The following is an 11,845-nucleotide window of genomic DNA, read 5'->3' on the forward strand; positions in this document are numbered from 1 at the left end:
CCGGTCTCAAACCTGGGCTGTCAGTTGACAAGCTCAGCTTCTTTACCCACTGAGCCATCAGACCCCCTCCCAGTCCCCTATACTTATTTTGACATTGTTGAGGGTGTTGTGTCAGCAAGGGTTCAAAAAGTCCCATAGAACTGTTGGAAGCTCTGTTTCCTCTGTATCCCTTGGTTGGAGCTTAAACGTGGGAATGTCGTAACATTTCTTGGCTTGCTTTTCATTCAGACAGAGATAATTCCACTGGATACTTTACGAGTTGAAAAGACTCATCTTCCAGTAACACACTGACATTTTTGTAAATTTCCTTTTAGTTTTCTTGACAGTAGGTTACTCATGCCTAAAAAGGACATTATTCTTTCCAAAGCATCTCTCTTTCTTGTTTTAGGGAGTAGAAATTGCAAGAAAGGTATATTTGTTTTCTATGAGCTTACATTTTTTTCATGTTTCTTTTAGAATCTTTTTTATCTTGTAAAAGATAATTGAGGAACTACTCAGCAGGTTCAATCAGATTTATTTTTTAAAGTTACGCTTTTGCCAAGATTTAATGATGCAGGAACATGTCAAGTGTTGAGAAAGAAGAGTAAATAAATGTTGCGGCTTGATCCTATATAATACTTCCCCCCCACACACAGTGTGTAGTTTCGTTTCTAGTTTTTCAATAGTTTCTTGTATGTATGTATACATGTCTTCTCCAGAAACCCTAACCTGAAAGCTTCAAAAAAGTTAGTATCAAATGAGCACAGTATTGGAACATGTTTGCCTGCTGTTGTTGACATTTATATATTTTGGAAGTGGGTTTTTATGCATCTTTTGCAGATTCTTCATAGTTCTGTATTATCATAAAAAATGTACTGTCCCTATGCAATGTGACCAGACGTTTGTCTTCTGATTTCTCTCTGGCAAAATGCATAAAAAGCCATATTTATTTGGGATTTTAAGAATTGTATTCCTAGCTTATCTGAAGGTAAGGTGTCAGCTAGGTTCTGCCATCTCCAAAAACCGCACAGAAAGAGAGAAGGATTTTGACCCCAACCTCAAAACATATTGTAAAGGAAATAATTGCAACTTGGATCATAAACTGCATCGAAAATATTTTTCTGGGTTTCAAAGAGAGGTTTTTTTTTAATGTGGATTCTTAAATTTAAAGAAATATTAGGCCTGCTAATATAAATTTTCTATTTTTATCCACTTACCTGGAAGCAAGTCCTACTGAACTTGGTAGAACTTACTTCTGGGTGAATGAAGAGGATACTGCTAAACCACTTGCAATAGCATTGCTATGATTTTACTCAAATATATACAATGACTTTAATGTGTCCAGGTGCAAATCACATTATACTCATTCTGGGGTTGACCAATTTTCACTCAAATAATAATCATCCGTTGCATATTCTAGTCAGGGAGAAGTTAAATTCTAAGAGAAAAGAGCACAGGTGTTCTTTTTCTTTATAGTAATGATAGTATTTAATATCTAATAGATCTCCTCTTTAGGAATATAAACAGGGAGAGATAAGTGCAATTTTTTTTTATCAGATCCTTCAAATTAAACAATTTCAATCCTGCGAGCTAGGATATGAAAAAAGAGCTGTTTCTCAAATTACATGCCACACTAGCCATGTTTGTAAGCAACACATTTATGAACAAGAGAACATTCTTGGGCATGATTTATTAGAGTATCCTCAGAGTAAGTAGGAAGCAGATACAGAAAGCTATTTTTGTGAAGTGGTGAAGAAGGTGACAAATGGTGACAACCAAAGACACCAGACTAGCCTTGAGAACAGAGCTGACTACTTGACAACTAATATAATACACAACCTAGGAGTTTCTTGGGTTTTCAAAATGTTATATTGGTGGTGAGTCTTTTTTTGAAAAGATTTTTAGTGTAATTAAACCAATGCTGGGTACGTGGAATGTTTCTTCTGAAAGGGAATAAAGAAACACATCTATTCTATTAGTAAAGATAAAGGTTTCCCTGTCCAGTTGTGTCTGACTCTAGAGCACAGTGCTCATCCCCGTTTCTTGGCCAAGGGAATCAGCGTTGTCCAAGGACATTTTCTGTGATCATGTGCCCAACATGGCTATACACCAAAGGCGCACGGAATGCGGTTACCTTCCCACCGAAGTGGTACCTATTTATCTACTCGCACTTGCATGCTTTCGAACTGCTAGGTGGGCAGGATATGGAGCAATGAATGGGAGCTCATCCGTTGCACAGCGCTCAGGTCTCCAACCTGGGCTGTCAGCTTTCCAGTTGACGAGCTCCCTGCTTTTAACTGCTGAGCCATCGCGATTCCTCATATCCTATTAAGAACCATCATTTCCTAATCGCCAAGTTTGTAAAAAACAACAACCCCGAATTGTGGATTCATAGCCTTAGAAATAATGCCTGGAACTTCATGGGATTAAGATGACATGTCAAATAGTCATTTTTGAATGATCAAGTAGAGGAATACTTTGTGCAACAAGGCTGTCCAAGAGCTCAGTTAGTAACTTTTATGGGACATATTTAAAATCATCCCTAGGTGGTGTGGAGATCTAGCATTTTGAGGCTTTTATCTATGTATACATGAAAAGTTCTCCTGGAAGATGATTGGATGATGTTTTCCAATCAAATAATGAGCTTGAGAACTTGGCAGAATTTCTTCTGAAGAGGCAACAGCTCTTCTTTCCACAACTACTGTACCAGAAAGATTTACACCCATGGCAGGCTATTGAGTCATTTGCTCCAACTCTACCTTCTTCCTCAGCTTGTAACCCACAAAAGTCACCCCCCCAGTCCCAGATGTTACCATGTAAGAAGGCCTGGTCTGTGACCGATCACCGTTCTTTGGAGTTTCAAGAGAGAGCAATTTTCCAGCCCGTTTGCTAGGATTTAACTTGTCACATACTCTATAAAAACTAATAAATAAATAAATAAATAAATAGCAGGTGGTCCTCAACCTTGGCAACTTTAAGGCTTGTGGACTTCAACTCCCAGAATTCCTCAGCCAGCAAAGCAAGGTGGAGGACCCCTGCTCTATCGACGGGCTCTGTACAAACCTTTTATAAGGATTTCGTAAAGGAAAGGATTTTTGGAGTAGGATAGGGTTTACTGCTTGAGCAAGGGATTGGATAAGAAGGCCTTCAAGGTCCTTCCCAGCTCTCTTCTTCTGCGTAGGTTTTGACAAACTTTGATAGAGAGCCAGCATGTTATAGTGGTTAAGGAACTGGATGAGGGTTGTAAGATCTAGATCTAGTCTTTCCTTCGGCACGTAAGCCAGCTGGGTGATTTGGGGGCCAGTTGCTCCTTCTCATCTCCCTAGCTTAAGTTCTACAACGGGCAGGTTGAAAAGCAACCCCTTTGTTGCCTTGTGCGTTGGTAGCTTTGCTGCGTCAGCTAAACAAGCACAACGTAAACAAAGCAGAGGCTGCAACTAAGCAGGGCAAAATGCTAGGGGAGAAAAAGACAGGACTTGGTGCAGAGTGTGAAATACAAGAATAATGACGATCATATCTCTGAAGATCAGGGCTCTCTGTGTTTGGTCACCTTCTACCAATCTAGGGCTGCTGGTTATTTTTTTTTTTTGAGCTGCCTTCAGAATTCAAGATAGGAGGTATTTTCAGATTAAGAGTACCTTGTGAGAAATATGACTCTGCCTCAAGAACATCTAGCTGTTTACAAGGGGGCGCGTGAAGTGTATTTTTCAGCAATTACCTGTGTGTGTAGGTTAATGGAGGACTGATTCGGGGAGTAAGGTCCCCCAAGGTCATTCCTGAGAAGGTTGTCGCTGTGCATCTTAGTTTTGAGGCAGGTGATGTAACGGTTACAAAAGTCTTTGCACAATTCATTCACTTTCTCCAGCTCCAAGAGATGAATTCGGAGGACCTGAATAGCTTTCACCATCTGCAGACAATTAAAAGCAAGAGCTGGGTCATTTTACTTATAGAAAACAAGGAAGGCATCGGTGGAAGATAAAGCCTTCAAACGACGGCAATCAGTTCTGCTATGTTCCTTAATTAATTATGTATTTAATCATTTAAAGATGCAGGCACTTTCTCATTTTCCCATTTTTATTTTTATGTTTGAAAAGAAAAGAAAAACATTTCTCTTATATTTCTGATCCAAAAAAACCCTCACAAGCACAGATGCATTTGTGCACAGGCACACCCACCCACACACACCCACACCCACACACCATGTTATCTAGTTAAACGATCAATGTGTAAATCCCTTTATTTAATAATAAGTAATGGGAAAGTAAGGGGTGAAAGTAAGGGGTGACATGATAGCAGTGTTCCGATATTTCAGGGGCTGCCCCAAAGAAGAGGGAGTCAAGCTATTCTCCAAAGCGCCTGAAGGCAAGACAAGAAGCAATGGATGAAAACTGACCAAAGAGAGAAGCAACCTAGAACTAAGGAGAAACTTCCTGACAGTTAGAACAATTAACCAGTGGAACCACCTGCCTCCAGAAGCTGTGAATGCTCCAACACTGGAAGTTTTTAAGAAGAGACTGGACAGCCATTTGTCTGAAATGGTATAGGGTTTCCTGCCTGAGCAGGGGGTTGGACTAAATGATCTCCAAGGTCCCTTCCAACTTTCTATTTTGATTATGATTAAATGAAAGATATAACTTATAATACTGGTAGTCCTCAACCTGTAACCACAATCGGGGGCGAGAATTTCCATGGCTAAGCACAGTGATTGTTAAGTGCACTGTGACCAATTTTATGACCTTTTCCCATGGTTGTGGAGATGCAGTTATCAAGTGACTCACACGGTTATTAAGTGAATCTGGCTTTCCCCATTGACTTTGCTTGTCATAAGCTGATTGGGAAGGCCGCAAATGGCAATCATGTAACTCCAAGACACTGCACACATGCCAGTTGCCAAGGTCCTAAATTTTGATCATGTGATTATAGGGATGTTGCAACGGTTGTAATTGTGACAACCAGTCACTTTTTTCAGGGACATTTCCACTTTGAATGGTCCCCAAACGGATAATTGTAAGTTGAGGGTTATGGGTATCTATTCTGCTCATTGCTCCAGTGATCAAATAGTTGCTCAGATATAGACATAGTTACATACTGTGTAATTGATGGAAAATAGGTTCCAACATTATAGCACCAGATTGTTGTACTCATAAAAAAGCAAAAACATTCTTAGCTGCTGTTTTCTTGTTTCTTTCCAAACAATCAATATACAATTCAACAGAACGTGAGCCTGGTCAAAAACTGACCAGTCCCCCATATAGAATGAAGAGATGAAATATTTTTTCTCCAAAAAGAACCCATCATAAAACACATAACCACTTCATGGTACTACAATTGCTGTTTGACAATTAGCTGAAAATTTCAGCTTCTTCCTAAACAGACTCAAAAGTGTCCAACCAACACAAAGTAATTATTTTTTTAATAACCCGCAAATTTTAAACACGGACAATGATGGCATAGATTCCCCAAATATTCAAAAACACAAGTACACAATGATATCTTAAGTATTATCTTAGAAGAATCATCCCCTTTAATAGGAGTGGGAGAACATTTTTTTTCCATGGCTAGACAAGTAAAGTGGGACTTGTGGAGCTGGTCTACTATCTCTGTAAGAAAAATGGAAGATCCACTGAGAATAGAGATGCAGCTGTGAGTGAAATTGCCAAACTAATGAGCTTCCTGTGGATCCCGGATTTCTAAAAGGCAGATAAGCCATGGATCATGGTATGTGCTGGTGACTTTGGGGGATGAGGGGAAGAGATGTTGCCTAAGAAAAAATTAAAGAAGAGAGGCAGGAACCCTCAGTGGCTTAACACACAGGGGAAGAAACTTAGGAAGGACCTGACAAAGATGCTTTTCCAAAAGGCAACTGGAGTTTCTTGGTTTTTATTGCTTTTTTCCCCCTTGAAAATGTTTCGTTTATCATTCAAGAAGCTTCTTCAGTTCTGGCTACAGCTGCTTGGAGGAGAAACAAAATGTTTTCCATAATAAAAAAAGACAAGAAAGTAAGACCGTTTGGAAAAAAACACCTTTCAGACAACTATAACCTTGATGTTTGAGAATCTCCATAGACATTTAGGATGGACGTCCCCTAATACATCAGGCAGTTAAAAGCCTGTACTTTCAAACTTGGAAGATTCTGTAAATTAAAATCTACAATAAAGTAGATTGGGTTCACCTACTGGTGTCTCTTGACTGCCTTACCCGGGAGGGCTGACACACTGTCAGAACTGGACTACAGGTATTTCTCAACTTACGACGACAACTGATCCCAAAATTTATGCAGCTAAGTAAGAAATTTGTTAAGTGAGTTTTACCCCGTTTTACGACTCACCCCATTTGTTCAGTGAATCACTGCAGTTGTTAAGTTAGTCACATGGTTGTTAAGTGAATCTGGCTTCCCCATTGACTTTGCTTGTCAGAAGGTCGCAAAAGGGGATCACAGGACCCCGGGGACGCTGCGACCGTCATAAATATGAGCCAGTTGCCAAGCATCTGAATTTTGATCATGGGGTCATGGGGATGCTGCAATGACTGTAAGTGTGCAAAACGGTCATCGGTCCCTTTTTTCACTGCGGTTGTAACTTTGAACAGTCACTAAGCGAACTGTTGTAAGTGGAGGACCACCCGTACTGTTGTATGTCTGATAATGGGTGCTGCTGGCGCCACTAAGAGAGGCACAGCTCCCAAATATTCCCCTGGGAAAACTCAGCTTTTCATTCTCGGAGCATTTTGGAATCCAGCCATGAGAATTCTTAAGAGCATCCTTGATTATTCTCAGCTGACTTCTCTGTTTAACAAGCCTGGGGAATGAAAAATCTGCCTCGTAAGCTCTCCCCTGAGAGAGGACTTGGCCTTCATAAAAATGTACCCCATAAATGTTAAAAAATTTACACATAAAACATGCCATGCGTGGAACGGAGGAGGCCTTCCGTTTTATAGCCCCAGCTCCAAATCCTGAATCAGGTATAAAATCTCAGCGATTCACCCCAGAGTAGTAAATCAGCTTTTTAAAAATATTGTAAGAAATGGTCTTTAAATTTCAAACCAGTTTTTTCAACTTGCTAATTTTAATGGTCCCTTTTACCAGCTTATTAGTCACAGGCTGTTCAAGGGGTGGTGGCCCACCGTACTTATCCACCTGGAGTTTGCTTTGGATTCCGCTAAGAAGTAGCAGCACAATTAGTAAGGAAGGTGCTGTCCAAGAGCACAAAATATCGATTTTTGTTCTATGACAGGAGTGTCAAACTCACAACGTCACGTGACGTCATGCGACATATTGGAGCTTTTTCCCCATTGCTGGCAATGGGGTGGGCACGGTTTTGTCGTGATGCATCCGGCCTGCGGGCCAGCAATTTGACACCCCTGTTCTATGATAATGGAAGGAACAGTTTGAAATAAGTTCACATTTTTACATCAGTAGACAAATGGAAACGTCATCAGTTGACCATCACAGCTCTGCTGAGCAATGCAGTTTGTCAATGAGGATGTATATTAACTTGTACTGAACTACACCTCTTGCTAAACAAAATTGCACGCAAAAGGCACATTTTGTATTAAAACCTGGCAGAGCTGTGGTGGCACAGTGGTTAGAATGCAGTATTGCAGGCTAACTCTGCCACAGCCAGGAGTTCGATCCTGATGGGGTTGAGGTTGACTCAGCCTTTCATCCTTCTGAGATCAGTAAAATAAGGACCCAGATTGTTGGGGGGGGGGAGAAATATGCAAATAAAGCTTCAGCCTTGTGACTCATTCGTAAAGTGCTGTAAAACACTGTGGCAGTGTATAAGTCGAAGTGCTATTGCTAAAATATAAATTTAGAGCAAGATTTTGAAAGGAGATTTTCTCCCATCTGACAAACCAAACTTGACCTTCTCACAAAATTAAGCAGCTAAGAGAAATGAACATGGATGGGTTCCTCTATCCCAGTGCGAAATAACAGAAACATTTCTTGCCCTTGCGGAAATGTGAAAGCTTTCCTAGCTGAATTGCAAAAAAAAGGCGGAAAGGGAAATTAGATAGAGAAAGGAGAGAATAATTTTTATATTATTTGAAACTAAGGCACTTTGTGTGCAAACAAGGGGAAAATTCCTACAACTGCCCCATCTACTAAAGGATGCTTGTTATTAAAACTTCAGCAGAAGCAAACTCAATTGCTCTCAGTCAGGTCACATTCTGAATTTCTCCTTCCTTCCTTCCTTCCTTCCTTCCTTCCTTCCTTCCTTCCTTCCTTCCTTCCTTCCTCTTTCTTTCTTTCTTTCTTTCTTTCTTTCTTTCTTTCTTTCTTTCTTTCTTTCTTTCTTTCTTTCTTTCTTTCTGTGGGGGAAGTGAAGGGTACTCAGTAGAGTCAGTGAGGGAAACTGCATTTGCCTAATGTCCGTGTGATACACTTCACAACTGCAGTGATTTGTTTAACAACTGTGTCATAAAAGGCCATAAAATTGAATCTGACTCACTGAACAATTCCCATGCTTAGAAAAGGAAATTACAGTCCTAGCTGTGGTTCATAAGTTGAGGAACACCTGTACAGGAAGAACTATTACCCCAATTATCCAAATGCAGTCTTCAACAGGGGAAGCTGGAAATGAAGGAAGACGTGAGAAGACAACTAACCCATTCTTCCCACATACATCAATAGTCACAGAATAGGGCTAGTCTAGTACAGTAGGCTGAGCTTAAATGGACTCCAGAAGATGGTAGAGGACAGGAAGGCCTGGAGGACTGTTGTCCATAGGGTCGCGATGGGTCGTACACAACTTCGCAGCTAACAACAACAAGTACAGTGAAATGAATGTCAAGATGGAAAGTGCCTTCTCAGCCGTGAAATCCTGGTTATGAATCTAGCAGAGACACCATCCTTCTGCATCTCCTATCCAGCAAGGATTTTTGTGAGGATGAAAGACGACAGGAATAGAAGTCCCAAGGGCCACTCTCAGCTCTTGGAAAGATCCACAAGATTTCAAGAAAGAAAGAAAGAAAGAACCATGATAGTAGAAGTTCTCCAGCAACATTGAACCTGCTCAACAAACATCTTCCTGAAAGTTAGCATTCAAGGGCAAGGAAAGTTGTGTGTGCCCATGTATATACGTCTGTATCTCCCTCCCTCCCTCCCTCCCTCCCTCCCTCTCCCTCTCTCTCTCTCTCTCTCTCTCTTTCTCTCTCTCTCTCTGTCTCTCTCTCTCTCTCTCTCTCTCTCTCTCTCTCTGTGTGTGTGTGTGTATATATATTATATATATAATAAATCTCTCAATTATCTCAGCTCATTTGCTTGGGGTCTCTCATTTTATGTCCCTGCTTCGCTGAGCCGTATATCTGTCCGGATAATGAGTTACAGTCCGATGGAATACGTGTGCGGGGTTGTAAAAAATACAGATGCTGAATTAATTGACTGTGTGGCACTCAGCAGCTGATTGAGTTGATAATGGCGAGATCTGACCTTTTTCTAATTTCTAATTATGTGCATCTCGCCTGTGAGGAATACATGATTCTTATTCTAATGATGGTTAATGTCCCTGGCCTTTTCCTCTCCTCTTTGCTGTCAGCTATGGTGGACAATTTACATAGGATTAGTGGCATTAAAACCATGTACATACAACAAATAAACTTTGGGAGATAAGGATCATGGGGAGGGTGGATTCATTTGAAGCATCATGGTTGGCAAGACTTCCAAGTGCTATCGCCTGTGAGCTTTAAAAAAATCTAGGAAAGCAATAGGAGAGACAACAATAACAGTTAATATATTAATATTAGTAGTGACAGAAGCAGAGTTTAGTGGTATTAAGAGTGCTGCTATAGCTACAGGAATTGAGTATGTCTAGTTTAATGAAAGGGACACGGTGGCTCAGTGGGTTAGGACGCTGAGCTTGTCGATCAGAAGGTCAGCAGTTTGGCGGGTCGAATCCCGAGTGCCGCGTAACAGAGTGAGCGCCTGTTACTCATTCCAGCTTCTGCCAACCTAGCAGTTCGAAAGCACGTAAAAAATAGAAAAATAGGGACCACTACGGTGGGAAGGTAACAGCGTTCCGTGCGCCTTTGGCGTCTAGTCATGCCGGCCACATGACCACGGAGACGTCCTCGGACAAGCGCTGGCTCTTCGGCTTTGAAACGGAGATGAGCACCGGCCCCTAGAGTTGGAAATGACTAGCACGCATGTGCGGGGGAACCTTTACCTTTAGTTTAATGAAAAGAAGGACTAGGGGTGACATGATAGCAAAGTTCCAATCTTTGAGCGGCTCCTACAAAAATGAGGGGGGGGGAGGTTGAAACTATTTTCCAAAGCACCTGAAGGCAAGATGAGAAACAATGAATGGAAACTAATCCACGAGAGAAGTAACCTAGAATGAAGGAGAAATTTCCAAACGGCGAGAGCAATCAACCAATGGAATAGCTTGCCTTTAGAAGTTGTGGGTGCTCCATCAGCGGAGGCTTTCAAAAAGACATTTGTCTGAAATGGTATAGGGTCTTCTGCTCAAGCAGAGGATTGGACCAGAAGATCCCCACCATCCCTTCCAACTCTATTATTTTATGTTCTATGTGTAGTGTGTACGCTGACTGGTTATAGTTCTCTGGAAAATCTGGGGAATTTCCAGATTTTCCCATTCTCCTTGGTGGACAATGGGATGTTCTCCATTGAAAATAAAGACAGCAGCGAGGAACTCAGACTAGTATTTGATTGTTAGTCCAGATGGGACCATTTTTGCTTCAAGCAAAATGCCACTTTGTCACCAAAGGCCACTTCTGTTAATGAATTTGAAAGGAAAGTGTAATACATTGGTGGCAATGACCTTCAATTATTTATTGATGCAGAGCCAGTGATGGTCAGTCTGGCACAAGGTTTATCTATATGCTGCTAAATTTTCTGACTATAGAATCTGGGATTGGAAATCCTGTATGATCTTAGAAATCTGGGTGCAATTGCTAAAAAGGCTCATCCGAAAGGAACTGGGGATTCTTAAGGGCTGTATTAGAAGGATATAATAAGTCTTCTGGTTATGAGGTGTTTCAGCCACAAGTACAGTCTGGAGCCAAGGACATCCTCATCTTTATTGCATTTAATTATGTTCCAGTAAAAGAAGTACATCAAGTGAAGTCAACTGATGAAAAGAGAAGGACTCTGCCAGCCAGCCTTATAGGAGAACGGCAGCATCTTATAGCACTTTTGAATTCATTGGCACAGCTTTAACTTTTGACACTGAATCCCTTGGATAAATGACACAGGATACTAACATAAGAACATTGAACTTTAACATAATCTGTACAAAAATAGCAGAAGGGAGTTGGAACAAATTGCAAAAAACAAAAAAAACAAAACCCCTCTTGAAACCAAGGAAGAAATTGGGCACTTAACCCATTGTGATCTCCTTCAAATCTTTTCCAGCTAACTCCTCTAGAAGAAATGTTCCTATTCATGTACCTTAAGGGGAAAAAAATAATCCACTCTCCATGAAAACAAACAAACAAAAAGGAAAATTACAACTACTGCTGCTTTTAAGTTTTTTAACAAATAAATAAAGGTAAAGGTAAAGGTTCCCCCGCACATGCGTGCTAGTCGTTTCCGACTCTAGGGGCCGGTGCTCATCTCCGTTTCAAAGCCGAAAAGCCAGCGTTTGTCCGAGGACGTCTCCGTGGTCATGTGGCCGGCATGACTAGACGCCAAAGGCGCACGGAACGCTGTTACCTTCCCACCGTAGTGGTCCCTATTTTTCTACTTGCATTTTTACGTGCTTTCAAACTGCTAGGTTGGCAGAAGCTGGGACGAGTAACAGGCGCTCACTCTGTTACGCGGCACTCGGGATTCGACCCGCCAAACTGCCGACCTTCTGATCGACAAGCTCAGCGTCTTAACCCACTGAGCCACCGCGTCCCTCTAACA

The 11,845-nt window shown here is 41.2% G+C and overlaps 1 protein-coding gene across 1 annotated transcript in view; it reads right to left on the reverse strand.

The window, feature by feature from the left end:
- The window catches only part of PKNOX2 (PBX/knotted 1 homeobox 2), a 228,045-nt gene that overhangs the window by 43,155 nt on the left and 173,045 nt on the right, over nt 1–11,845 (reverse strand). The window contains exon 7 of the mRNA XM_083368690.1: nt 3,698–3,886. Coding sequence (XP_083224816.1) covers nt 3,698–3,886 — 189 coding nt within the window. The remainder of the gene's footprint in view (nt 1–3,697; nt 3,887–11,845) is intronic.

Source organism: Vipera ursinii (assembly GCF_947247035.1).
Source record: "Vipera ursinii genome assembly, chromosome: 8".
Classification (NCBI taxonomy): domain Eukaryota; kingdom Metazoa; phylum Chordata; class Lepidosauria; order Squamata; family Viperidae; genus Vipera; species Vipera ursinii.